At 57.2% G+C, this 27,915-nt stretch overlaps 1 protein-coding gene across 1 annotated transcript; it reads right to left on the minus strand.

Annotated features, from left to right (window-relative positions):
• Window positions 1–1,697: 1,697 nt before the first annotated feature.
• Window positions 1,698–27,902, minus strand: TRIM29 (tripartite motif containing 29). Its single transcript, XM_055548002.1, has 9 exons — window positions 27,099–27,902; window positions 17,656–17,751; window positions 16,989–17,222; window positions 15,262–15,460; window positions 12,572–12,670; window positions 9,951–10,034; window positions 7,712–7,807; window positions 4,837–4,913; window positions 1,698–1,760 (listed from the first exon to the last, which is right to left on the minus strand). The coding sequence occupies exons 1-9, from the start codon at window positions 27,900–27,902 to the stop codon at window positions 1,698–1,700; spliced, it is 1,752 nt and encodes a 583-aa protein (XP_055403977.1).
• Between the last annotated feature and the right edge of the window lie 13 nt (window positions 27,903–27,915).

A 27,915-nucleotide genomic window follows, 5' to 3' on the forward strand; every position in this document is an offset into this window, starting at 1 on the left:
TCGGGGGTAAGCTTGCTGGAGGCTCCAAGCTCTCGCAGCCCTCTTGGTGTGCCGGTGATCCCCTGGACCCCACCCCATTGTCCTCCCTTCTGTTCAGTGTTAACCAGGCAACTTCAGGAACGTCCAGTCTCCTGCACTGCCCACTAGGGACTCAGGTGGGCATGGGGAGGGCTGGGAGCACTGCCCACTAAGGACTCAGGTTGGATGGGGATGGCTGGGAGCACTGCCCACTAGGGACTCAGGTGGGATGGGGAAGAGTGGGAGCACTGTCCACCAGGGACTCAGATGGAGTGGAGTGGGCTGGGAGCACTGCCCTCTAGGAACTCAGGTGGGGTGGAGTGGGCTGGGAGCACTGTCCACTAGGGACTCTGTGGGGTGGGGAGGGGTGGGAGGGAGGCTAAGAGGAACCACGTCTTCTGGGGGAAAGAAAGGAGACGACCACATGCTCATCAGCGGTGGAAAAAGTGGGTTCAGAAGAACTACAGCCAGTCCCTCTGGTAACCCTGAGGGAAATGGTGGTTCAATACAAAGAAGTGAATGATCAACGGTTTATTCAGGAGGGGAAAGCCCAAGCTGAATGTCTCCCTCCCCCGTACCTCCCCCCCATCCTCCCTTCCTCCCGTCCCCTCTTCCACCCCTGAGAGCTGGCCGCGCTCCCCGAGGCCCCCATGGCCCTTGGCAGGGGTCGGTGAGAGGAGGGATGACCCTGCGTTGGTGCTCCTGGATTGGGCTCCTCTCCAGGAGGCCCCATGACAACATGCAACGTGGAGAGCAGTTGGCGGGAGGAGGAAGACTCTGGAGGGGGCAGTGGGTGAGGGTGTGGGCAGGGTGCAGGCACCCTTGAATATAAGCGCCTCTGGCTGCCAGCCCCACCACACTCTTGCCTGCCTGCTCGCTTCCCATTGCCAGGGAGAAACACAATTATGGAACTAATGAAATTCCGCAGGTAAACTACATTTCCCTCAGAGAGGCTGGGCCAGCAGCTGTCTTCCTGGGTGGGGTATGTCACGCCAACGGAATGGCTTATCTCAGAAGAAAGGGCTATCCTGACGAAGGTCCTCCTGGCAGTGAGGGGAGCCCGTCCTCAGGGACCACACACTCAACGGTGGATGTGGGGAGACCCAAGGCTGGGCAGGGTGACCCCAAGGCACTGGGAGCTTTCCCTTTGTGGGGGCCAAGGGCTGCGGCCCTGCCAGGCTGGGCACTGGTCAGCAGGACCCGAGCAGGGCACATGGAGCCAGTCTTCTCCTGGGTCGGGGGGCAAGCTGCCAGGAAGAAGTGGCTCACGCGGATGGGAGGCAGGCAGCTCTTGTGGCCAGGTGCCTACTGACTGCATCATGGCATAGGGATCCTTGGAGAGAAGTAGCCAACAGGCCTGGAGAGAGCAGGGCCGGGCAGGGAAGGTGGGCGAGTACTGCGTGGGCACCCACCACCGGTCCCACGAATCCTGCCCAAGAGCAGGAGGGTGGTGGGTTAGGGGAGAAAAGCCCAGCTGTCTCCCACCTCCATCCGAGCACAGGAAAGATGGTGACCCTTAGTTACAGAGCAGGAGAGGCCTGCATGGAGCGCGCTGACGAGGAGGAAGGGGGCGGCCAGGCGGCCCTGAGCTAGCGGGCTGAGGGCAGATGAGAAGCGTAGCGAGAGCAGCCAGCGGGGAGGGCAGGGGTGGTGGGGCCTCGCTCCAGCCCATCTGGAACTCATGGGGCCTCGTTGGACCCGATCCCATTGCCTTTGTTGACGTAGAAGGGCCGGTAGTGCGACTGTGTGGGAAAAGGAGAGTGGTTAGGAGGTCCGATGGCATGTGTGCCCGCCAGCCAGACCCCACACCCTCACCTCCACCAGGAAGCAGCAGTGATCTGAACCCCAATAACCCTAGGGCCCTGTGGCCTAACCTGTGAGCTCCATCTACCCTGGGACTGGGGTGGGCGCCAGTGGTATCAGAGTCTCCGGGTTCACATCCTGATTAGAATTCTTCCCACCAGTTAACGGGTGAGCTTGAACCTCAGCCTGGTCAAATGCTCTCTCCATGCCCAGGAAGCCCCTCCCAGCACCATCATAGCTCCCATTCATCCAGCGTTCTCTACTCTACAGACCTGGTGTAGGGCTTTCCACAGACGGACTCACTGAATTTCCACAACCACTCAATTAAGTGGGTTACTATTAGGAAACCCATTTTATACATGAACAAACCGAGGCACAGAGAAGCTAAGCAACTCACCCAAGGTCCCTTAGCGAGTAAGCAGAGGCACTGGGATTTGAACCCCAGCAACCTGGCTCCAGAACTCAACCCTTGCCTCCACCCATGGCAACGTAGCACTTCTGAGTCTCAGGGGTTGGCCTCTGCTCTCTCTGCATCATTCTCCCTGACAGAGCAGGTGTGGAGAGGGTGAACCACCGCCCAGCCCAACACAGACTGGGGGCCTCCCCACTTTGCAAGCCCCTCCACCTCTCTCATCCTGGTCCCCTCATCAGGATTCAGGAAGCATCTCTCAGGACAGAGAGGGTGACAACTTTCCTGCCAGCCCTGTGTATTACATCCTGCAGCAATTTCATGAAATCAGCACGCCCCTCTCCTCCCAATCACTTCATCAGGGCCCTGAGCAACCACTTTCCAGGCTGCAACAGAAGAGCACATTTCAGCTGCAGCTTGCCCCTGGGAGTGCCCTGGACCCTAGAGGGTCTCCGGAAGTGGCTTTGCCCTTGAACTGGGTCAGAGCCTTGGCCCATTTCACACCCCATTGATCTCAGGAGACCCCAAGGGCGACCCCAGCTGCTGCCCTGGGCCTGCCTGCCTGGACATCTGTGTCTACAGTAGCTCCTTGCCTATATCTGGTCCACCGTGGAACTGAGGGCCTGTGGAACGCAAGGGCTAAGAGAACTTAGCTCTGGCCTTGGTTAAACCACTCATTAAACAATGGAAGAGACAGAGATTCAGGGCAGGGAGAGATGGCCAAAGTTCCTCAGCTGCTTAGCAGGAGAGCAGGGCTTGGATCCAGTCTCCTGATCCCCAGGTGCCAGCCTGGACCCCTGAAGAGTCAGTAAGGTGAAGTGGGTAGACCCAGAAATGGCCAAAGCCTTTCTTAAAGGAAGGTTGGGTCAAGCAAATGGATGGCAGGTCAGTGAATAGTGCTGTCTTATTGAGAGCCGAGCGGTGGGTGGGCACAGAGCCCCACGGCATCTGGGCAGGATGCTCCCAGCACATACACACCCATCCCCTACCTGTTTCCTCCCAGGCTCAGGGTCACAGCACATGAAAGTCAGAAGACTTAGGAAATCATCCAGGCCATCTGCCCATGTTACAGATGGGAAAACTGAGCCACAGGGAAGAATGACTCAAGTTGGTGAGAGGACTGGGGCAAGAGCCCAGGCATCCTGACTCCCAGGCCAGCCTCTGCCCACACTAGCACCTGCCCGCATCCTCCCCACTGTGCTGGTGCCAGCTGGGGACCGCAGAACCCTGCCCTGCCAGGCATCTCAAGGTGGCCATGAGTCTTCTGCGCTGGGACTGGGGCTCTGGGATGATGAGAAAGTAGGGGGCGGGTGGGGAAGGACTGAGCCAGGAACAGAAGCCTTCCTTTTTCTTCCCATATCTGCTTTTTGCAGCCCTGCTCTTGCAGTGGCCCTGGGCCTGGTTCAAATTACACAAACCATCACTTAGTTCCATCGCCAACAAATTAAAGATTCTCTTCCAATTAAACCAGCGTCAGTCACTCTTTGTAGCCAGGAGCAAATCACCTCTATGTTCTGACCTCCAAATACAAAGACAGCAGGGAGCCAGGGGCTCCAGGCCCTGTGCACACAAAAGCCACCTCCATCCAAGGCAGCTGACTGACCCCTTCAGCAGGGCCTGGCAAAGGCCTTGGGAGAGAGCATTCCCAAGAGGAGGCCCAGCCTCCACAGGCCCAGCCTCCAGCTGTCCATCAAGGACAGCCCCTGATCACTGAGGTCTTGGGCGGGGCTCAGTATGTCAGATCTACAGATATTAGAGATCAATCCCATCTCAGCACTGCATTGTGGAGTCCCAAAAGGGGCTCTGACTCATCCAGGGTCCCACAGCTACCAGGTGGTTGGACTCCAAGACCATGCTCCTTCTTGTTCTGCTCTTTGATGCCCCTACTCAGCGACATTAGCTATCGAATCTTAAATATCTCTATTCCCAACTTCACAGCCTCTGTTTCACCCACACTATCATCCCAATGGCCTCTATGCTGTCAGAACTAGACAGGCAGCAGGGGAGTATCACCCCAAATCCAGGCCAGGATCACACCACTTGCAGGGATCGCCACCCACACCCCCGCAGGCTTACCCCAAAGGCCCCTCTCCTCCCCTCCCCAAAGCCCAGGAAAGCCCCTTTATAAGCACAGTCTGCCCCATCTCCGCCAGGAGGTGCTCATTCCAACTCCCCAACCCCTCCCCTGCATGGACGAGGCTCCCCATCGCCCGGCCTGCCTCCAGCCAGGCACTGCGCAGGGAAGTGGGGTGCATCGTGTCCAGGATGCCAGTCCCCCATATTCAGCATTTTGGCCACCATTCAACAAGCAGAGGCAGCCAACAACCATCTGCAAATTTTAAAAACTGCCCACTTTACAGACTAGAAAATCAAGGCCCAGAAAATCTGTGCTTACCCAGGCTCCCTGCCTATCAGGCCTTGTCTTTCTTTACTACCCTTTGCTGGAAGCTGGTGTTCAGGCCACTGCCTCCTCTCTCCATCCTGTGGCCAGGAGATATCACCATGTTCCCACAGGCCCTGGACAAGTGATGACCAGATGCCCCTGGGAGCCCCATTCAGGGCCCACTCTGGACATGCTAGTGCCCAGGCGGGCACTCCTCACTCACCAGTAAAGTCTGCTTGCTGGATTTCCAGGTCTGGGGCTGGGCCTTGGGACTCTGGCTCCTGATGAGGGAAGGGTAGCCTGGGAAGACAAGGGGCTCCAGTCAGAGGGAGCACAGGCTGGTGGTCAGGGGCTCTGGGCTGGAGCAGCACAGATGCCCTCTCTAAAGTGACCTCCAAGCTCCATCCAGCCCATTACCAAGTGTAGCCGGGGGGTTGCCATGGAAAATCCTGAGGAGGTAGGCCGGAGGGAGGAGGCACCAAGGCAGACAGAAGGAGGAGGAGCAGGCCAGGTGGGCTGGGCCAGGCAGCAGGGGAGTATCACCCCAAATCCAGGCCAGGATCACACCACTTGCAGGGATCGCCACCCACACCCCCACAGGCTTACCCCAAAGGCCCCTCTCCTTCCCTCCCCAAAGCCCAGGAAAGCCCCTTTATAAGCACAGTCTGCCCCATCTCCGCCAGGAGGTGCTCATTCCAACTCCCCAACCCCTCCCCTGCATGGACGAGGCTCCCCATCGCCCGGCCTGCCTCCGGCCAGGCACTGCGCTGGACTCCACCTAGGTCTTCCCTGTTCCTGTTGTCCTGGACTGCACAGATAATAATCAGCGGTCAGAACTGGAGCCCAGGTGTGCTGGACTCGAAACCTACCCTCTTGTCCCACCTCCCCAGTTCATTTTCCTCTTTCCTGCTTCCCAAGCAGGAGGCTGGGGCCCAGAGAGTGGCAGTAATGTGGCTGTGGTCCAGGTTTCAAACAGCAAGTCCATGGGGCGCTGTCTAGGTCTGGGGTCCTGGAGATGCTAGTCTGGGGCAGTGCTGTCTGAGCCCACCTCCCCATCCCTCTGCCCCAGCCCAGCTGGTTTGTAAGGGGCTCCATCCACAGAACTGTGAAAAGCAGTATCAGCCCTCAGCCTGCAGAGACCGACAAGGCTGCCTGGGAAGGAATAGACTGTGACCTGGACATAGAGGAGCTCAAGAAATTAATAAGGTCTGTCTTGGCAGGGGCAGGCTGGAGCCCTGCACTGGGCTGCTTGAAGGCAATGAGCTGGTCAGGCCCAGAACCACCTGCAGCGCTGCCGGGCTGCCAGCGAGGCTAGCCCTTCCCAGGGCAGACACTTGGCAAGGAGGCAGAGCCAGAGCAGAGAACCTGGCTGTCTCCCTGCATCTGGGGGTGGGGGCAGCCTTGGAAGGAGAGGAGGAAGCAGAGGGTCCCTCAGGTCCTGAGTGGGAGGTTAAGACAAGGGGGGAATTCAGGTCACTTCTCAGTTCCCAGAAAGAAAACCCCAGGCCAGCCACGAGAGAGGTGGGGATGGGGTGGGGTGGGGTGTGGTCCAGGGGACCAGCCTGTACAGCAGGGATTATCTGGGGCGGGTAGGCTAGGATGGCGGGGGGGCATGCATCCTCTGCCAGGGGGCTCTGGGGAGATGGGAGGGACCAGGACACCCTAGAAGTGGCAGAGAGCCCCGTAGGATGTCCCAATTGCCCTGCTGTGGGAGAGAAAAGAGGGGTGATGCAAAACAGGCGGGTACCAGGATTATTTTTAAACAGCCCACTGCCGTCCAGTGGTTTGGAAAACTCTGTGGTGGCCTGTCCCAAGGTGGTGAACTGATAGGGGACTTTCCCAGTGCCTGCCAGGAGAGAGAGAGCCATTAGCACTGGTCCTAGGAGGGGCCAGAGGGGGTCACCCGTCCTGTGGGCACTGCTGCTCTTGAAGCACTCACTCAGCCTCCCCAGCACCCCCAGAGTAGATGCAGGTGGGAGCCACCGGGCAGCCCATGCCCAGGACCCCCATCTAGGCCAGTTCTGAGCAGATCTGCATGAAGATGACAGCAAGCGTCCCGGGGGTCCTGGTGTATTTGAGGAGGGGCTCTCCTAGAGCAAGGGCCCCCCACCTGGAGAGACTATGGACCGCCAGGGAGATGCTGAGGAGCAGGAAAGCTCTGAATCACACCTAAGGGGGGGCCATCTTTCCTGCTTGGTGGCCTTTGAGCCACACTTGACCAGAGAGCAGGGTAGGACCTGCTGGAAGCCAGACAGGCCAGAGCAAGTCCCAGCGCAACCCTGATCTGGGGATCCTGCAGTCTGGGACCCTCTAGTCATATCCCCTTGCGGGTAGATCCCAGAATCCCACCCTGGGTAGAGGCCAGGACCCAGCCCAGAAAGGGCAGCTGGATAAGCAACTGTCTGAGGCTGCTGCCTGGGGGTCCACCTGCGCCTTTCCCACCCGAGCCCACCCAGCCTGCTTATCCAGGCTCCCAGGCCAGAGGTCTGCCAGCTAGAAGGCAGATAGACCTGCTCCCTCCACCCCCAGAGCTGCCCTGTGGACCTTTCGGAAGAAACGTGAGAGCTGCGGGTCCATTGGGAGCTGGGGTCTGGCTCAGGCCAGCCCCTTGGAATGACCTCAACCCCAGGGGACAGGAGGCATCGACCACTCAGTCTTGTCAAAGAGCTCTGGGGGCAGAACCAGACTCGGGAGGGAGGCCGTCGAGATCACGTAGTCCGCCCGGCCCAGAGGGGACTTGGCAGGACTCTGGCTCTGTGGGAGGCTGACAGGTGCTTGGGCCACAGGGTTCTAGAGTCACCTGAGGCTGGGAGTCACTGGGTGACAAAGTTAAATAAACTTTCTGCAGTAGGAAGACTCGGGAGTTAAGCCTGATGGAAGCCCCCGGGGATGTCGGGGCACGGGATACAGAGGGTGTGGTGTGTCTCCCCCACCCCCAACACTGAGCCCTGTATCACAGTGCATCCTGAGGGACCCGTGAGCGGTGGCCCAGCCCTCCTGACAGCAGAGACCTGATGGAGGCAGGGCATAGTGAGCAGAGACCAAGGCAGGGCTTACAGAGAGCCCCAAAGACAAGGGCCCGATGGGGGTGAGCTCACCTTTCAGGGAGAAGGAGGAGCTGCCTTGCACCGCAGGCTTGTCCTCAGAGCTCTGAATGGTGGAGGAGTATTCCCAGACCCGGGAGGTGTAGTTACCTGGTGGGGAAAGGAAGCAGAGTCAGCCCTGGGCGGCCTGCCACGTGGGGTGGGGGGTTCGGCAGTGAGCAGAGGCCATTTCTGCAAATCTCTCCAGCCAGGAGGCAGCTGAGTCCTCATCACACCTCTGACCAATCCTTCCTGCCATCAAGCTGTCCTTCTAAAGCATCGTCCTGTCCTTACTCTCAGATTAAGGAACAAAGTCCTTAACAAGACCCTCAGCTCTTCCCTGAGCTGATGCTCCCACCCCTCTCCACCACCTCCACTTCCTGGCTTTCCCTGTCCCCTTCCCGTCCTCACTCAACACCCCAGCCAGGCTGCACCCTGAGCTCCTGATGCACACCAGGCTCACTCTTGCCCCAGGCTTTTGGCACAGGAGAGTCCACCTGCCCCCCGACACTTAGTAAATTCATGCATTGGGTCTTCAGGCATCAGCTTCCACGTCGTCTCCCCCAAGTCAGCGTGTGTCTCAGCCCCATGCCCTGTATCACACTGTAATTACACGTTGAATGGTCCATCTCCCCCACTGGCTCTGTGGGGGCAGGTGGTGTGCCCGTCTGACCCAGCCTTCCACCCAGTGCCCGGCACCTAGCCTGGCTCCTGGAAGGTGCTCACTGTCCGGCTGATGGATGAATGAATGAGTGAAGGAACAAATAAACACAAACACAAGCTAAAAGTTGGAGACAGAGGCAGCTGCTACAATCCCTGAAATTCTGTGTGCCAGGTTGAAGCAGGCTGTGATGCTCCATTTGCAGATGGATATAAAAAGAACTGGAGACAGTGTGGCAGGGACACCACGAGGGCATTCGAGAGCCCCCCACCCCGCCACCCCCCACACATGGAGGCCTGCCCACTCCAAACCCTCCCTTTCAGCAGCTCTGAGCACGGCGGCTCCACTCAGTTGAGCTCACGCCACAGAGGCACCCCCAGCCCTGGAGCTCTCCTGCTGCTGCCTGGGGGGGAAGGGGTCAGAGATCAGATGGGGGTGGGGGGCTGGCCGCCTGCCCCATCATGAACCCCCGCCCATAGGGATCTCTGACAGAGTCTGCATTAAGGCTCTCACTAAGCATGTCCACCCAAGGCTCCAAGGGGCCGTTTTCTTTGCCCCCTCATCCATCCATTCATCACCCCCTCTTCCTCCCATTAAACAAATGTTTGCTGAGCCCATCCTTCTGGACCCTGAAGTGTTAGCGGGGAACAGGACAGACCCAGCATCTGCCTTCACAGAGCTCACAGCGTCCGGTGCCTGTGACGAATCCAATCCTGGACATAGAGGCCTGGGCACTGCCCTGTCCATGGTGCCCCAACCCCCAGATCTCCGGATCTACCAACACCCCCACTTCCTTCCTTGCTTCTCCAGACCCCTGGTGCTGTGTCCCCAGGGACTCTGGTGGAGCTGGCCCGAGTCCCCTCCCCATCTGCATGTGGCACACACCCAGGAGCCCCCCGAATCTGGGTCCATCAAAGGCTGGGCCCTGCCCTCGGCAGAGCAGTGCCCTCCGCACTTTGGGCAGAGGAGGGGACCCTGCACTTGGCAGCTCTCCCTAGGGAAGCACGTCTCCACCCCCATTTCACCCCTTCCGGGTCTTAAGGACAAGTCACCCGCTTGCCTCCTGGCAACCATACCTCCTGGGTCTGCAGGGATGGCCCATCCCATAGCACACCTGACTTTTCCTTGCCTGCTACCTTAGTCTGTTTTAACCAGTGTCCAACTTTCTGACACAGGAGTGCACAAATAAGGAAAGGTCCCCTGTGAACCCCTGGCCTGCCACCTGCTGAGGGAAGTCCTCACACACCTCGCCCTGGGGTCCGCTTTCCCCAACTCATCCTTCAGGGAGAAGACCTTACGGACTCAGGGATTCCAGTGATGTGGAGGTGCCTGGCTGCCTTTCCTCAGCCGAATGATGTCACACACATGCGTACACACAGGCACACATGCAAACCACACGGACACACATACACATGAACACCCCCTAAGCTTGGTAGGACCCCTCCTCACCCATCTCCAGGCCAACTCCACTTCAGCTCCCCAAGTCCACCTCATATGGGGAGTCCAGCCCCCTGCCCATCACCCAGCCCCCACCTGCTGCTTGCATGGCCCCACACAGAGGCCCTGCCACCCTCTTGCTGAGCCGCCTCCTACCTTTGGTACCATACAGGTTGTTGAAGTTCTTCTCCTTGGAGAGGCGGCTGGGGGAGGCTGGCTGGTACGAGGTCCTGGCCCCACCTGTGAAGGGGATGAGGAGGGGGCTGTCATCCCAGAAAGGGGGTCTGGCTCAGCCGGGGAGCCTGTGGCTCTGATTTCAGGGGTGTCAAGCAGGAATCCTTGCCCCCCCCAAAACAGCCTGGGTCAGGACCTGGGTTCTACCACCAAAACAGCACCCTTGGGTCTAGGATAAGGCGACCACGTAATTTACCATTCAGATCGGAGCAGTTTTGAGAGTGAGGGATGATGCTAGTAGTCAGGCTGAGGGTACCAATGTAAACTTGGAGAGTCCTGAATGGACTAAGATGTGTGGGCATCCTAATTAGGGGCTTTGAGGGTCACCAGAGCCCCGCTGCGCCAGGCCCTACGTGCTGAGACCCTAGAGGCTGGGTGAGAGGTGGGGTGTCTGTGAGGAAGCTGGGCCAGGACCACCATGGGGGCGGCGGTGCAGTGAGGGCTGCCAGCTGGAGGGGCTGCTGAGCTGGGACCATGAATACCTCCCCACCTGGGTATGCTTTCCCCGGGGATTGGCCCTAAATGGCATGGGTTTCCCTCCCTCCCCTATTTGGGCTCCACAACCATCTGGGGAGAAAGGCAGAAAGGGGCTCCACACCCTCACTTCACAGATGAAGACATCGCATGCGTGCGTCAGAGCGCGCATCGGCTCCTGCCCTCCTGTCTAACCAGCCCCACTCCCGTTCTGGAGGAGAGCAAGCATGCTAACCTTCACACCTTCGGTCCATCCCTCTCGGCCCTCACCCTCTGTCCATCACAGCCATGCCCTCTCTACCAAGCCCTCAGCCCCTCTTTCAGGGAGCCTGGAAACTAACCTCTCCTCCAGAAGTCTCATTGCCCAGCCCCACTGCCCCAAAGCTCCCGGACTAGGGCCGCTGGCCCCGCTTCCTGACCTCTGTGCTGACTGTCCTTGGCCCCTCCCTTGTCTCTGTCTTGAGCCTGGGAGCCCCCAGAGGGCAGATTTCCTCCTCCTTCCTGCCCCCGGTGCAGGGGCAGAGACTGGATGAACCTGTTTCTTCTGCCTACAAATGTCACAATCTGACTCACGGGTCGCAGAACTGGAGGCTCTCCTGGCAGCTGAGCCCAACCCCCTCCTTCTCAGGTAGGAATACGAAGGGGCAGTGACCAGCCCAAGGCCACCAGGCCCTGGCTCTCCAGTGACATCTGGGCGGGTCCATGCTCCTTCCTCAAACCCCCCCACCATTATTACTCGGCTCCCCTCCATCTGCAACAGAGCAGGCCAGCCCCGCAGGGCCAGTCGGGGTCTGATACCACCCTGGGTCTGGTCCTCAGAAGCTGGTGAGCCAAAGGTCTGGACCATAGCCGGGGATGCTGGGACAGCTGATTAACACAGCTCATCTTCCCAGAGAACTAGGCACGAAGGACAGCGCCCCCGGGGAGGGAAGGAAGTAGAACTCGCCGGCCCAGACCTGGCTGGCCCCCACTAGGAATGTAGGGCAGGATACCTGCGCCCAGCTGCCTCCTCGGAAACCCAGGTGTTGTTTTGACGTTGGGTGGGGCGGCTGAGGTTCCTCTCTGCTGAGCTCACCTCTCCAAATACCCTCTGGGGTCCCTCCCGCTGTGCATGAGTGTCTGAGGGTGTGAGTCAGTGCCCAGGGCCTCAAGGCTCCCCCTCCCGGCCCCTGGTGTCTTCCCCAACTCTCCTGTCTCCCCCTTCCCTACATACCCTCTCTTCTCCTGACCCCTGACCTCCACAACACACACGTGCATGCACCCCTCTGTCTACCGGGCACACCCACCCTTATGTAACAAGCATCACAGTGGTCTGTTTGTTGCTGATGCCAAAGAATGTGACGGGCTACCGCAGGGCAAGGACAGGCCGGCGCTGGTCTCTTCCCTCACCCAGCTGGGCAGCCGCCCATCAGGCTGGCCCTCACCCGGGCCTGGGTGGGAGGGCTGGCTGCCTGGGGGAGGGGGAGTGAGGAATTTACAAGAGCAGCCCTTGATCCCTGCCCCCACTGCCTTGAGGAGCAGGATGGTTCTGGAGGAGCCAGCCCTCCTCCAGGACTACAGAAATCTAAGCAGAAGCAAAACGCAGCTCAGCCTGTGGATGGACGTGGATGAGACTGTCAGGAGTCCCTCTGGAAGGAAAGAGAAGGAGGTGTGGGCTGGAGGTAGGGGCGGGGGTGGCCCAGGGCAGGGAAACCAGTGGAGCAGATGCCAAATGCAGAGCAAGAGGAGGTGCTGGTGACTGCATCAGTAAGCAGGCACAAGGCCTCCCGGGTGGATCAGTGGTAGAGACGCAGGAGACATGGGTTAGATCCCTGACGTGGGAAGATCCCCTGGAGAAGGAAACGGCCACCCACTCCAGGATTCTTGCCTGGGAAGTCCCATGGACAGAGAAGCCTGGCTGGCTACAGTACATGGGGTTACAAAAGAGTCAGACATGACTTGGCGTTAAACAACAGGCAGGTCCAGGCAAGGACCTTCCCAGGCAAGTCCACGAGGGTCGCCCCCTGGGGAACTGGGCTACGTCTCTCCTGGACCTGCTCTCAGCGGCAGGACCCGCTCCCTTCTCTTACCCTTGGGCGTCAGATACATGGAGTACCTCTTCATGGCGTCTGGAGCCCACTCGCTGGAGTAGCTGTTACTGTAGTTGTTCATGTAGCGATGGTCACCACCTGGGAGGACAGAGCTCGGGTCAGCAGAGGGACAGGTGGCAGGACGAGCTGGCCCACTGGGGCATCACTGAGTCAGCCTGTGGCCCCTCTGCCCCAGGGAGAGGCGAGGCCCCCAACCTCAGAGACGGTGGCCCCCTGCCCTGCACCCGCTCTGGCCCTGAGCTCCTGGTGGGTGAGGGAAGGGCTCAGTGGGCCATCCGGCCTTGCTGGGACTGGTTCCTATGAGGAGACGGTGAGCACAGCACTTTGCAACTAACAAGGTGCTACTGAGTTCCATTTCTTGTCTGATGTGTCCATCAACCCTTGGGCTGGTATGAAGATACCAGGGTGGCAGATAGGAAGATTGGGGCTCAGGAGGTGAGTGAAGCCACTGCCCAGTGTCACATGGCCCATAAAGGCAGATTTGGGATTCGAGCCCCCATGCCCACTTTCTGGCTTTGTCCCAGCCACTGCTGACAGCCCAAGGGATGGAATGAGGTCCCAGCACTGGCCTCCAGGCCCAAGGATCCAAGTGGCTGAGTGGAACTGTGCAGAGGGGAGTGAGCTACTCAGAAGGGGCACCGACTGCCCCCTCCTGGCACCCACCAGCAGAGCCCTGAACCTGAACAGACCTGTGGCTCCACGCTTGCCCTCCACCCCATTCCTCTCTCTTGCTACTTCCCTTCCCTCTCCCTCTCTCCTGGGCAAGAGGAGGAGTGGGGACTTAGACCCTCACCCTTCATCTCCATCACGTGGGCCAAGCAGGGGCCTGGCGCACAGTAGGCACGTCATGACAAACAAACATCCCCTTTGATATTGGTCCAGCTCCCTCCCCACCAAGCCCAGGAGGGAGATGCCCTGGTGTCTCTCAGCCCCCGCACCTTTGATGGTGAGAACTGAGCCCCTAGCTGGGTGGACAGACCGCCATCAAGGAAGAGAGGATGGTCACCCCAAGGTCTGACTCGCCGGCCACCCACCTCCCACCTCCTACATCCAGACACGCTCCCAGCAGCACAGCAGTGACAAAACGCTGACTCGGAGGCCCAGGGCCCCGGGCACAGGTGTAGAGCCGCTGACGTCAGCACGGCGCATCCTGCGCCCAGCAGCGGTCTCCCCGCACACCTTGTGCAGGCGCAGGGCCACACCTGCGCAGAGGCCACGGCCAGTCATGACCTGGAAACGGCACGTGGGCGAGTGGCGGTGGGAGGCGGGGGTCCCTGCGCCCGTGAGGCTCGCAGGCCACCCCAACGCAGCCAAGGCCGTCCTCATGGGTCTGGCCCGACCTCAGCTGAGGAGCTCCCCCAGCAGTTTTGTGCCCCAGGGAGCCTGACCCTCACACCCCCTACTCCTCTGCGGACCACCACGAGCAGCAGCTTCTCCAATGAGAAGATGTGGGCGGAGGGTTTTAAATAACAGAGCCTGAAACCCAGCTCGGCCCCCCGCTTAGCCATGTGCCCTTTGAAAATCTCCTTCTGTGAGATGTAATACATCCTGCCGGGAGACTAAGATAATACAAGGGAGGCGCTTACACAAAGCCAGCATCCAGGGAGCACCGGATCACAGAGGGCCATCCCTGTCAGGGTTACTGCCATTGTCATTAGGAGGATTTCAGGACCCAAGTGCCCCTTGAAGCCAAATGATTGTCTTGCGGCAGTGGCTTATCTGTCCTCAGGGTGGCAATGTCCCTCACATCTCCCGGGGACAGTATGTGATGTCAACATTCCCAAGATATACAGACACCAGACCTTGAGTCCCAGCCCCTCAGCGCACCACACCCCCTTCTCATGCCCCAAAGAATCACATACTCCCTTTGGAGACCAAAGACAGGGTCACTTCATCTGGGTGTTGCAGCTAGAAGTCATTAACTAGGCTGCATCCTCAAGGTCTGGGCCACCGGGTGGAGCTTGGGGAAAGTGTCCAGCTTCGGGCCCTAAAGGGATGGGCTAGGACTGGTGGAAAAGCACTTAACGGGGCAGTTTCTCATGTTTGGAGGCTTTCTATGAAGATGATTCAGATGCCTCTGCAGAGGACAGTGTGATTCAATAGAGAGCTGACTTCAGGGGAGCTGGTGAGTCACCGAGACATGTGCTCAACCACGCCCAGCCAGTCCACCAGGCCAAGTCCACCTCTGGGCTCAACACTGCTCAGCACGGCCATGATGACAGGCAAATTCTCCCTCCAAGCATGCATGCAGTTCTAGGTCATGTCCCCTGGAGCCTACAAAGCCACCAGATTGCAGTCTGGCCCTTACAATTTGCAGCATCCACACGGCTCCTGGCTTAGGTCTCCTAGTCAGACGCAGAGCTGTAAAACCAACCCCCGAGTTTGATGGACAATCCAGGGAGAAGACATTTGTCGCTAGCGGTGCATCTCCCTAGCCAGTGCCTGGGATGCTCCCCGGAGGCCCCTTGTAATAGCTGCATACCTTGGGCAGCAACTTCGAGAGAGGAGGGTACCATCTCTGAGTCCTTGTCCAGACACCCTTAGGTGAGTTTGGAGGCTGGAAACAGTGAGGTCCCAGCTGGTGGGGTGCCAGCCTGAGCCAAGCAGCAGGAACTGACCTGGGAGAAAACCTCCACGGCCTTGGGGCCTGCCTGCAGGAGGGGACTTACCATTCTCCATGTGGTTCCTCTCAATGAAGTTGCGGCTCAGGTCCGCCTTGCACATCTTCTCGACGTGGCGCATGCACACGTTAAGCAGGTCGTCCTTGCAGTTGCCCAGAGCCTGCCCCAGGCCCTCTCCCTCCAGCAGAACGTGGTAGGTGGGCAGGGGTGGGGGCAGGGAGTAACTGCTCATCAAAGCACCGAATTCCTACCAGCAAACGAAAGAAGCCATTAGTGTCCTGGGTCTTTAGGAGCCACGGGGACCCACAGTCTAGCTGGAAGATTCATCCGGGAGCCAGAGGAGGTGGGGTCCACATCCAGCTCGGCTAGTAACTGGCCTCACTTTTCCTCAGTGGGGACGCATTTCTTATTCTTCCGTAAAATGAGAGGGTTTGACTAAAATCCACTAGATGGGGACTTCCCTGGCGGTCCAGTGGTTAAGACTCCGTGCTTTCACTGCTGAGGGCACGGGCTTAATCCCTGGTTGGGGAACTAAGATCCCCACGAGCCAAAAAATAAAATTAACTTAAAAAAAAATAACTAAATAAAATCCACTAGATGCTAATATCCCTGATGGCACTAGCAGTGAGATATGTGACTCCGTGGCTCCCATCTCTTAAACTGGATGCTCGGTGCCTACCCATAGGGTTTTATTTGGGTTTATGGGAGCAACACAAGCTGCAAAGTCTTTGGGGTGAAACCACCAGAGAAAGGCAAGGAATTACTAGCATTGTGGGTCAGTCACAGTGGTCTCTTCCCCTGTGTGTGACCACTCAGTCCTGCCTCTATTCTTTGGCACGTCTTACCTCCTTTCTCCCTTACTGGAGACTCTCTTCTTCTTTTCAAATCCTAACGAGCTTTCAAGACCCAGTTCAAATTCCACTGCCTCCACAAAACTGTCTCCATCCTGTCTGCCCTTCCCAGAGCTTCCACAGGCACTTATCTCCTGAACCATAGGCTTTATCACTTAATTACACACTCTTCTATATTCTCTAATTGTGCGTGTCTTATCTTCCCAGCTGGATTGCAGTTCCTTGAGGGCAAAAACTACATCTTCTACCTTTCTAGTCTCCACAGCACCTAAAACAGTACTGGGTGTATAGTGCCCAAAATACTCTAGCAGATGGAAGGATGGAGGAACGGATGGACAGACCAGATCAAAGAAAGCAAATCCACATGCTTACTTGCCACCCTTCCATACCCAAAGCAGGCATCGCTAATCTATCACAGAGCTATTTCCTGAAGTACTAAGCCTGAAGTACTATTAATACATAGTTGGTACATGGTGATCTTTGTGTGCCATCTTTAAAGTAGGCAGGATGGCTCAGATGGAAATTAAGTAGACAGATGGAATGGAGCTTAGAGGGATGGATGGATGATGAGTGGTGGATACATGGATGGATGGACAGTGGATGAGGGTTTGGGTAAGTAGATGGAAGGAGTGAGGGACTGGATGGGATGGAAGGAATGAGGGGCTGAGTGGGATGGAAGAAGTGGGGGGCTGGATGGGATGGAAGGAGTGGGGGGCTGAGTGGGATGGAAGGAGTGAGGGGCTGGATGGGATGGAAGGAATGAGGGGCTGAGTGGGATGGAAAGAGTGGGGGGCTGGATGGGATGGAAGGAATGAGGGGCTGAGTGTGATGGAAGGAGTGAGGGACTGGATGGGATGGAAGGAGTCGGGGGCTGAGTGGGATGGAAGGAGTGAGGGGCTGAGTGGTAGCAGAGTTGCTCATTACCTGCAGGAACAGCACGGAGTCGCTGATGCTGTGCAGCTGCTCCCTGATCTGCTTGTCGTCCTGCAGCACCTTGGCCCTCTCTTCCAGAGCATCCACGATCACCTTCACCTGGTCCACTGCATCCTGCTCCCGCTGCTCCAGCGCAGCCCTCACTTCCTCCTTCTGCTTCTCCAGGTCCCGCACCAGGTCCTGGAAGCTCTGCTCCAGGATGGCCTTCTCATTGGTGGTGAAGCTCTGGGTCCAGAGTGAGGGGAGAGGGGAGGGGGTGCATCTTTATGTTCCCAGCATAGAGTCAGGGCATTTCTACTGCCCCCACCCTGCAAGCCTGTTCAGCCAAGAATCTCATTCAAAGGCATCACTGAGGGATCCTATCTCTTGATAGAGATGGCCAGGGTGATTTTACAGCTCACCCTTCCTTATCCATCAGCAGCTCCCCCCACTCAATGGGTTGACATGAAACATCATTCCACGCTTGGGCAACTCTATGGGTCCAAAAGTTCCAGAGGAGTCAGGGTGTGTCCACTGAAGCCTCAGCCAGAACCAAGCATCATTCAGAAAGTGAACTGATGAGCTGTTTATGTAGCCAGGTTCAAGAGCAAGAGCCCAGGCCCAGGCCTGCCTTCTCCAGGCCACACCAATTGGGGGGGAGACCCTGGGCGCTGCTCACCTTGATGCGGTCCTTCTCCTTCTGCCACTTCTCAGCTTCATCTTCTATCTCAATGATCTTGAGCTGCAACTGCTCCTTTTGCAGTGACAGCTCCGTCTGTAGGGAAGGAGCCGGGGTTGGAGGAGAAGTCAGGGGGAGGAAGTGGAAAAGATCCAGAGAGTCAGGGAGGAGGGCCCACAAATCATCACTCTGCCCTTCATTCAACCAACACTCACTGGGCCCTTGAATATGCCAGGCACTGTGCCAGTCACCAAGGATCCAGCAACAAGTCAAGCGCCACCTCATTGTAAACTCTGGGCTCTGAGACTGGGCAACCCAGCCATGTCTTTGTAAGGCGGACCCTCTACCAGGCCCTCCACCCAATGTGAGCAGGAAGGAAGCTCATTAGGGGGTTCCCACTCCTTTCAATGGACCTGGAGCCATTGGAGAGCAGCTTACAGGAGAAAGGGGACCCAGCCCAGCTCAGCCCAGCCCAGCCCAGGGAGCGTCCCATGGCAGTAAGAGGGTACAGCATTTCTATGACATGACGTGAGGCTTGTGTTGCAAGCAGGAGTCTGGGTTGCCGCCAGTGGGGAGTCTGTCTGGGCAGGCACAGCTATAAACCTGTTTATGGGAAATGGAGCCCAGTTTGCAGTCTGGGCAAGATTGGGACTTTATTTGAATCCCTGGGGGAGGAGAGAGGCCAGTGAGCGAGGCAGTGAGGGTGGATGGGAGAAGGGAAAGAGAGGGTCTAGGTTCCCTGCTCAGGAAGAGAATATGGGCTGTCAGGGTCTGGGGTGGGTTGGGAAGAGGATCTATCAGGAGTGAACTGGGACATAAGTTCTGATATGGAAAGTGTGGATAATAGCTTCCTTCCTTCCTTCTGTTGGAGAAACGCCCTTCTCTGAAAAGCAGCTACAACACAAAAGGGGGAGCATGAACCATGTGGATGCTGTCACTCAGCTGAGTCTGACTCTGTGACCCCGTGGACTGTAGCCCTTCAGGCTCCTCTGTCCATGGGATCTCCCAGGCAGGAATACTCAAGTGGATTGCCATTTCCTTCTCCAGGGGAATCTTCCTAACCCAGGAATCGAACCCACATCTTCTGCTTTGCAGGCAGATTCTCTACCCGTTGAGCCACTGGGGAAGCCCTCATGAAGCTAAGGCCAATCCAGTCCAGCCAAGAGGCACCTCTTTGGTTCTGTGGGTTCCCCACTGGTGCTCCCAAAACACCTTCCAGTTTGAAAGGCAGGTGGATGATCTCCACCTGAAAGCAGGAAGACAGCATCTGAGAGCACCCCAGAGTGCTCAAGGTCTCCCCGTTACACTGGATTTTGAACAGAGTCCCAACCCTTTCCAGCCATCTCCTTGAGGAAACACAAGAAGAATCAAGATGTGGATGCCACAAACTACCAGGAATGTGAGCTGTGCTGGCAAGGAGTCCTGAGCAGCTGTGCGCACACGTCACAATTCCTGGATGCCTCCCCAGGCCAGGGGGTGCTGGTGGGTCCCTGGTGCAGAGACCCAGGGAAGTGGACTGATGGAGGAGAGAACATCCTGGCTTTTGTGGAAAAAAGCACTGAGAAGCTGGTGGGGCAGGTGGGAAGGACTGGGGCGGGAGCCGAAAAGCTCCCAGACCCGAAGCCCCAGATTCCCACCCCGCCCCTCTGCCCACACCCTGGGGCTCTCCGGGCTGCAGACTCTCAGTTCTTCTCAGGAAGCCAGCGCCCCACCAGCTACACACGAGAAATCCCACAACATGGAAAATGCCACCAGCCAAGACAGGAAATGTTTGTAAAGAGGAATAAAAGCAGATGAGGATGGGGGTTTGGCCCAATCTCTGGACAAAGGCTGGAAGAAGCCAGCTGTCCACAGACAGGGTGGAGGGAGGGTGGAGAGCAGAGACAAAAAGACCCCACGTGGACAGTGGAGACTCTGCAGGAGGCGGGCAGAGCCAAGAGCCCAAAACACAGGTGGGCAGAGCTGGTGGCCTGGAAGGTTCCTGAGAAGCCTGGGACTGGTAATGGGTCCAAGCTGTGAGAAAGAAGCCTAAAGGCTGAACAGTGCTGGGCAACTTTCCCATTCCTGGATAACCCCCTCACCCCCTCATCTGCAGCAAGTGAGGCCTGAGGAGGGTTTGGGTGGGGGACGCTGGAATCCACCTCCCCCTGCAGCTGAGATGTTGTCACCAGCTCAGAGATGAGTGGCTGGCACTGGGGTTCCTCACCCCCACCTCGCACCCAGAACAAGGAAAGCAGAGAGCAAACGTGCATTCACTCCCCAGGCCTGGGGCAGCGGTGACAGGGCAACTCTTCCATGAAACAAGCCTGGGGGAATCCCAGGACTGGGAGTCCAGAGGTTCGAATCCAGTTACCACCACCTCCAGGCAGGTGGCCTTCACAAGTTACTAAACTCCTCCATGCCCCAGTCACTCCGTCTTTCATGGAGGTAGGAAGAGGACCACTTCCCAGGCAGGTGAGACTCTAGAGAAAAGCACTGACCACTGCTCCCATCACCACTGCTCTGTCAGGCACCTTCCATGGGCTGGAGCTCGGAAGGGAGAGGACAGGGAGGCAGGCAGGCCCACAGAGCACAGGTAAGTGGGGGAGCAGGCAGGGATGAGCAGGTGGGTCCTGGTGGTGTTCAGTGGTTTGGATGGTGTGTGCTGGGGTCCAGGTGTGGTATGTACACCATCAGGATACAGAGTGAAGTGTACAGAAAGGAGGGAGGTCAAGACATCAGGCTGAGAATGTGAACTGAAGTGAAAGTTGCTCAGTCGTGTCCGACTCTTTGTGACCCCATAGACTGTAGCCCACCAGGCTCTTCTGTCCATGGGATTCTCCAGGCAAGAATACTGGAGTGGGTAGACATGCCCTTCTCCAGGGGATCGTCTCGACTGAGGGATTGAACCCAGGTCTCCTGCATTGCAGGTGGATTCTTTACCATCTGAGCTACCAGGGAAGCCCTGAGGATGTAGAGACTAGATGGTGGATAACTGAAGATTGGAGGATGTTGGGGGAAAACAGAACAGAAGGAAGATAAACGGGGTGCAGGCGGGCTACCCCCTGTGAGTGGTAGAAGGTTTTCCTAGAGAAGGGGGAGGTGAGGAGCCAGTGGAACGCACAGAGGTCTGTGCATTGGGAATGTCTTACCCACAAGGGCACAGACTCACTGGCCAAGAGGGAGGAAGATGGCACTGAATCCAGAGGAGGGGGAGTCCAGGGGCTTTAAAACAGTGAAGAGCCTCAGCCAAGGGCAGCAGGAGTCAGCCCCTGGGGTCCAGCCTGTGTAAGAGAGGCTGGGAAGAGGGAGGCTAGTAGGAGGGGATGTGCCGAGGAGAGCCAGAGATGCTGGCCAGTGACCTGGGAGGGGTGGAGGGAGAGGCTGCCAGCCATCTGGAAACATGCACGGGCAGGGTTAAAAGCGGAGCCTTGCTGTCTGCAGCCGTGGGTGGAAGCATCAGTCAGGGCGGGGGAGACCGGTCTCCTGGTTTCTTTGGGGCACTGGGGAAGTCAACACGGGTGGAGTGGAGGCCTCGCAAGCCCTGACTTGCCAAGCACAGTGGCATCTTGGAAGGGACCTTGGGCTCTGAGTTCTGTGCTACTAGAAGGGTGCTACCCTGTTAGGAGAGAAGGGTTTGGGGCTGAGACCTCTGGGGATGTAAACAGCATCCATTTAGTCCTTGGCAATTTTTCCCTCTGGCCAGGCTGCACAAAAGCTAGATGAGGCAGGAGTCAGAAAACAGTGTAACATATGAAGGTTCTGAAATCCTGGGTTCTCCTGCCACCATAGAAGGAAGGACCCTAACTGCTTTGCTGAGCATCCACTGTGTGTCTGCATTTCTCCTTTCATCTCAAAAGCCCCCTGGGGAGGTAAGCCGTGTTGTCCCCATTGTACAGGTACAGAAACCAAGGCCGAGGCAGATTGAGGAGCTTGCCTGAGTTCTCCCAGTGAGGAAATGGGAGGACCACGACACAGAGACAGGACTCAGCTCGGTTACATGGCCTCAACCCCTGGGCTGTTCTCTGTATCACCCAGGACGTCGTAGTGCCAGGCCTCCCCACCCGCTACCTCATAGGTGGGGCAATTCATGGATTCTGCCTTTCTCCCTGTCCTCCCCACACCTCCCCATCACCCCCTAAGGCCCTGCTTTCTCCTTCTCTGCCCTGGGCTTGCTAAGTCATTTCAGTCGTGTGCGACTCTTTGCGACCCTATGGACTCTAGCCCACCAAGCTCCTCTGTCCATGGGATTCTCCAGGCAAGAATATTGGAGTGGGTTGCCATGTCCTCCTCCAGGGGATCTTCCTGACCCAGGGATCAAACCTGTGTCTCTCAAGCCTTCTGCATGGCAGGTGGTGGGTTCTTTACCACTAGCATTACCTGGGAAGCCCTTCCCTCCTCCCTAGGAATCTGATTAAATCCCCTGATGTCTGATGGGGCCTCAGCTCCTGTCGGCTCCACCCCGTCTACACCTCCCTCTGACTTCCTTCTGCTCACCCCCTCTGCCTTGCCCAGACCTGCCCCTAAATGCCTTCTTTGTTCCCTTCTCCCACACTCCGCCTGTTGCCTCTCTCTCTGTGGCTGGGACGGGCCCTGCGTAGGCCACCCAGCCTTGAAATCCTTCCGGCCTTGGGGGAGCAAAGTGGTGGCCAGCAGCTGGTGGTGCCTTGGCTGGGACAGACAGGGCCTTCAGGTGCAGACACACCAGAGCACTCACCTGGACAGGTGTGCCTGTGCTGCCCCAGGGAAGGGGAAATGGGGCCCAGGATCCTCCTCTGGTCTGAATTAACCACACGGGCCATTGGCTATGGCATTTGCCAAATGAGCCAGTTAATTGCCAAATTTGTACTTCCAGACAAATGGTAATTATCTAGATAAGAATCTGAAATGCTGGATAGATTTCCCCATTCCCACCCAGATGTCAACCAGCCCAGTATTCGTCGGCTTCGTTTGGACTCACCGTTCCTCCTGCTTCCTTGAACGTCAGGATGCGGAAGGGGCAAGATGGGGGGCAGGGAAAAGCATCATTCAAGCGGACTCCAGACCAGCAGTGGGCCCTTGAGAAGTTACCCCACCTCCCAGGCCTCCATTTCGTCCTGGTAAAACTGGACTAGGTTCCTGATTTCCAACCTGGCTACACATTAGAATCCCTGAGGGTAACTTAAAAATGCAGATCTCGTACCCTGAACCAGAACCTCCCAGGGAACCCCGAGGAGCCTCTGCCAACCCTATGAAAACAACATTTAAAATGTTACATGGTTACATGGCCTCAACCATGTAAAATAGTGAGAGAGGACAGGCTGGGCTATGGCCACACTGAGTTTGAATCCCAGCTCGGCCACCCCCAGCTCAGCCACCCCCAGCGCTGTAACACTGGTTAAGTCTCTAGGCATTTCAGATCCCATTTCGTCACCTATAATATAGGTGCAGATACTCCCATCCGTGGGACTGTTGTCAGGAGTAACGGTGTAAATGCCCAGGCCAGCGCCTGGCACATCAATGTACTCCAAAAAGATGAGCCATCTCCTGCCCTCCTGCCTGGCACTCTCTTTCTCCATTTCCTATCTCTATACTTCTCTCATTTGGTCCTTTCCTCCTCAGCACCCACAGAGGTCATCCCACCTCCTTTCTCACTCACCCTTTCCAGGGGCAGTTTTCCCCCCAATATCTCCAAGAAGAGTGGTCCCAGACACCCCCCAACCCCATTCCAGGCCTTTAGCCACTTGGCTCCTCTTCCTGAACTTGGTCATGGTGGTCCACCCAGAGAGCCCCCAAAGCCCAGACCAGCACATCTCCCAAAGCTCAAAGACCAGCAATTGCCCATGGCCAGCAGCTGGCCATGGCTCATGAAAAAACTGAGCAACGAGACCAGAGGCAAAGCCACAGACACTGCAGCAGAAAGGTGCTGAGCCAAGCGATGGCGTCAGGAGAGCGGCCGAGGTGTTGAATTTGAGCCGCACTTCTGAGTTAGGACCTCGCCCTCCAGAGCAATGCTTGTCCTGAGTGCTCCTCCCCATGCCTGGCCAGACTGCCAACCTAGAGCCCAGAGAACCCACAAAATGGCAGACTACCCTGTCGTGGCCAGGAATCCTCCACTCTGACCCGATGCAGCAGAAGGTACTTGGGAGAGACAGAAGACAGACCCTGAGATACAGAAAAAGATGGATGTATACATTGCAAGGGCTTCCCAGTTGGTGCTAGTGGTAAAGAACCCGCCTGCCAATGCAACAGACGTAAGAGACGTGGGTTTGATCCCTGGGTTGGGAAGATCCCCTGGAGCAGGGCATGGCAACCCACTCCAGTATTCTTGCCTTGGAAATCCGGTGGACAGTGGAGCCTGGGGGGCTACCGTCCATGGGGTCACAAAAGAGTCAGACACGACTTAGCAACTAAACAACAACAGAAATCTCATCAGTCTAAGCCAGAGGCAGAGGAGTACAGCTCAGGACATCTGTGGACCCTCCTTGTGACATTCAGAGTGGAACTGGAAACCTTCTGATCTTGGGTCGGCAGAGGAAGGCCTGTCATGTTGGCGGCACGCCGAGTAGCCTTTCTCCAACACCACCTCTGCTCGGATTCTGCAGAGAGGAGGCCCAAACGCACTGCAGCCCAGGGTGTTGTCTACAGTCTCATGCAAGAAACCATGATAGATCAGTGATGGCCTCATCAGGGGCCTCACCTACCAGCCTGCAGAACAGGTTCTGGACAGGACTTCTTGCAAAAAAAGTTGTGTGTAGGCTGATGTTTGGGTCTGCAGGGGCTGCCTCTGAAGATGTCAGGGCTGACAGGCTCATTCACTTTGATCTGTCAAGCTACCTAAGGTTGCTCTGTGCCAACGCCCCCAGTGTCTGACATTCCAGCGGGGCTAGGCTTGGACAAAGAGCTCCACTCCATCTCTGTCTCCACTCAGCTGCTCAGCACCACCCTTCCCTGCCTACCTATGCTGCAACACACACACGCACGCACACACACAGTCTGAAGCTCCCACCATTTAAGTCACTCCAATGGATCAGACATTTCTCCCTGAGCCCCTGTAAGGCACACACCTCCTGAATCCCATCCCTCTTCCCCCAGTTGTTCTCAAACACTGGAAGAGGACTCAGGGGGCTTCTTCCTTAAGCACTGAGCCTAGACAGGTCCCTTCCTTCCTCTGGGCCTATGTCCCCATGCAAGGTGGAGAGGAGATGGCAAGATTGCTCATTCTCCATCCAGCCTAGCATTCTGTCCTCTGCAAGTTGGTGTTTACTTATAGCCGCTGCTGTGTAACTAGGCGGATGCACCCCAGACTGGTTTGTGCGTGTGAGCTCTGCCTCTTGACCTACATCACGAGCCCTAGAGTATGAACTCCAAGTCCCAGGTATTGCCAGAGAAAACTGCCCAAGAGTGTCCTGTCCTCTGGGGCACTCAGGCTTTTCTTAAGTGGAGATACCCTGGTTTCAAATAAAATTTGGGACCAAGCCCTACACATATAACAAATAAATAAGAGTTGTTGTTGTTCAGTCACTAAGTCGTGTCCGACTCTTCTGTGACCCCATGGACTGTAGCCCATCAGGTTCTGTTTCCATGGGATTCTCCAGTCAACACTACCAGAGTGGGCAGGTGCTGGAAAATCCCATGGACAGAAGAGCCTGGCGGTCTACTTCCAAAGGGTTGCAAAGATTCGGACATGACTGAGCGCGAGCGTGGCACAGCTGCTTGCAGTAGTGATAGGAACCCGGGCTCCTGCCTTCTTGGCCTCAGTTTGCCCCCCTCCTCATCCCTGACGTCTCAGAGACATTCCTAAGAATCTTCAGACTCCAGGGGGTCATTTGAAAACTTCCAATCTAGTCCAATCCCTTAGTTTCACGGGAAGGGAAACCAAGCCTGAGAGAACATGAGGGACTTGCCCCCTGTCTTACAGCTGGCTCGAGGAAAAACTAGAACTGAGGTCTCCTAAAACCCAGCCTGGGGCTCTGCAATTTCTTGATTGTGGTGGTTGAGGATAATTAACCCGCATTCTGTTTTGATTCCGTAAGTGAAATCCTGGAGGAGATCCATGGCCCCTGCCCCATCTCCATCTCCCTGTCTGAAGCCTGAAGCCAGGCTGGGGTCAGGGAGTTAGGGAGACTCGGACCACCTTTTTTTCCTGGGCCAAATAAGGCTCCTGAAAAGGCTCTTTGAGTCTTTTGTCATCTCTGACTCGTCTCTCCTGCCCAGGAGTATGGATAGGAAAGAGTGACACACAGACTTCAGGTCAGGAAGGCTGGGCACAGAGCGGGGGGCTATGCTGCCCCATTCTGTGGGGTACAGAAAGCAGAGTCCCCTGCCTTGACAATGAGCATGGCTGACCCCGGCTGACCCCTGGCCGCCCCGTGTCAGGGGGCTGTGTTGTTGAGGGGGGAGCAGTCCCAGCATCTGTGGAGCCACAGACGAGCCCTTATCCCAGCACACCCTCTCCAGGAGAAAGATTTACCACATTCACAAGCCTCCACACGCCTCTGCTCCTCCCCGCAGAAGCACAGGCAGAATCACGTACACAGAACGCATGCAAACACACTTACCTGCCACATATACAGTCATATGCAAACATCCATGTACAGATATAAACACCACGTGCATATAAAACACACACACATGCACACACATATGTACACCCCTCCCCACCAACTCCAACCCTCACTACGAGTGTCCACCTATAGGCAACGGCCACACACACAAAGCACTGAGGGTCCAGCTGAGGGAAAGATAAAGGAGGCTGCTGGGTGTGTCAAGACTGGCTGGGGGATCCGACAGAACAAGAAGGAGCCACTGTCCTACAGAGACCAACTCCGAGGTCAGGGAAGAAAGGGTCTTGATGTGGTCCCCAAATTCCCTCCTCCTCACCCATGACTAATCCCCACGAGCCAGTCCTCCTCAGCTAGGAAGAATTCTCTTTCCCTTAAGTAGAAAGAGGTGGCTTTCCTAGTGGCTCAGATACTAAAGAATCTGCCTGCAAGGCAGAAGACCCGGGTTTGACCCCTGGGTGGGGAAGATCCCCTGGAGAAAGCGATGGCAACCCACTCCAGTATTCTTGCCTGGATAATTCCATGGATAGAGGAGCCTGGTGGGCTACAGTCCATGGAGTCACAAAGAGTTGGACACGACTGAGTGACTTAGCACCTAAGTAGAAAGGAAGGAAGAAGCACCCAGCCAGGCAGAGAGCCCAGGATGGAATGCTGATTTCCTAGCCTGACTTGAATTTATCCTATGACCTTGGCCAAGGCCCCCATCTTTGCTGAGCCCCTCTTTGTTCATTTAGGAGATGACTTGACTTCTGAGGCCGTAGAGGATTGGGGAACCATCTCTGACTCCCATTCTGGGGGTAGGAGGGGAAAGAACTGTTTCCTGAAAGAACCAGGAACAGCAGAGAGGTAAGCCCCAGACCCTGGGAGCGCCCAGTGGAGAAGATGAGGTGGGAGCTTACTGGGAGGGAGGCCAGCTCTTACCTCCTTCTCGGCCTTGGCCTCTTCCACGGTCACGGTGCTATGGTTCTTGTGCTCTTGGAACATGCAGAGGTAGCAGATACAGGTCTGGTCTGTCTGACAGAAGAGCTCCATGGTCTTGCCGTGCAGGGGGCATTTGCGGGCCTCGAAGTCCCGGATGGGCTCGAGCAGCTGGTGGTCACGGAAGGCGGCGCCCTCCAGGTGGGGCTTGAGGTGCAGCTCGCAGAAGGAGGCCTGGCACACCAGGCAGGACTTGACGGCCTTCTGCTTGTTGCCGATGCACGAGTCACACAGGACCTCCTCGGAGCCCGACTTGGAGCGCAGGAGGGTGCTGGAGTCGCCCCGAGGGTAGCTGTTCCGCCGGACATCCCCGGGCTCCACGATGGACACCGAGGGCTTCCGGGGCTCTGAGAATATGGATCTGCGCGGCTCCCCCTTCTCGGCAAAGGTGACAGGAGGCTTCTTGGCAGCCCCCAGCTGGAGCCCGGCATAGGGCGACCTCCTGCCTTCCCCAGAGTCCATGCTGAAGTAGCTGGAGCCCTTGTCATCCACCGACTCGACAAACTGGATGATGGGCCGCCGCCACTCGCTGCCGGAGAACAGGGAGCTCTTGCCTTCGCCCGGCTTCAGGGCGCCACCTGCGCCCTTGCCCTCGGCCACCTCCCCGCCGTGCCCGTTGGCAGTCTTGGCCTCTTTGCCTTCAGCTTTGACCCCATTCTCCAGGCTGCCGTTGGCGCTCAGGGGGCTGCGGACATCCCTGACTTCCGGGCTGGCCCCATTGCTCCTGGAGGCGCCTGCAGCTTCCATCGCGGCTCACCTG

This window comes from Bubalus kerabau, chromosome 15 (assembly GCF_029407905.1).
Source record: "Bubalus kerabau isolate K-KA32 ecotype Philippines breed swamp buffalo chromosome 15, PCC_UOA_SB_1v2, whole genome shotgun sequence".
In the NCBI taxonomy this organism is placed as follows: domain Eukaryota; kingdom Metazoa; phylum Chordata; class Mammalia; order Artiodactyla; family Bovidae; genus Bubalus; species Bubalus kerabau.

Bases quoted from the DNA above. Each gene is read 5' to 3' on its own strand.
- TRIM29 (XM_055548002.1), bottom strand. From the start codon at position 27,902: ATGGAAGCTGCAGGCGCCTCCAGGAGCAATGGGGCCAGCCCGGAAGTC. The intron at 17,752-27,098 runs GTAAGAGCTGGC...CCTTCCCTACAG, and splicing joins AGGCCAAGGCCGAGAAGGAG to ACGGAGCTGTCACTGCAAAA. The intron at 1,761-4,836 runs GTGAGTGAGGAG...TTTCCCACACAG, and splicing joins CCAGCAAGCAGACTTTACTG to TCGCACTACCGGCCCTTCTA.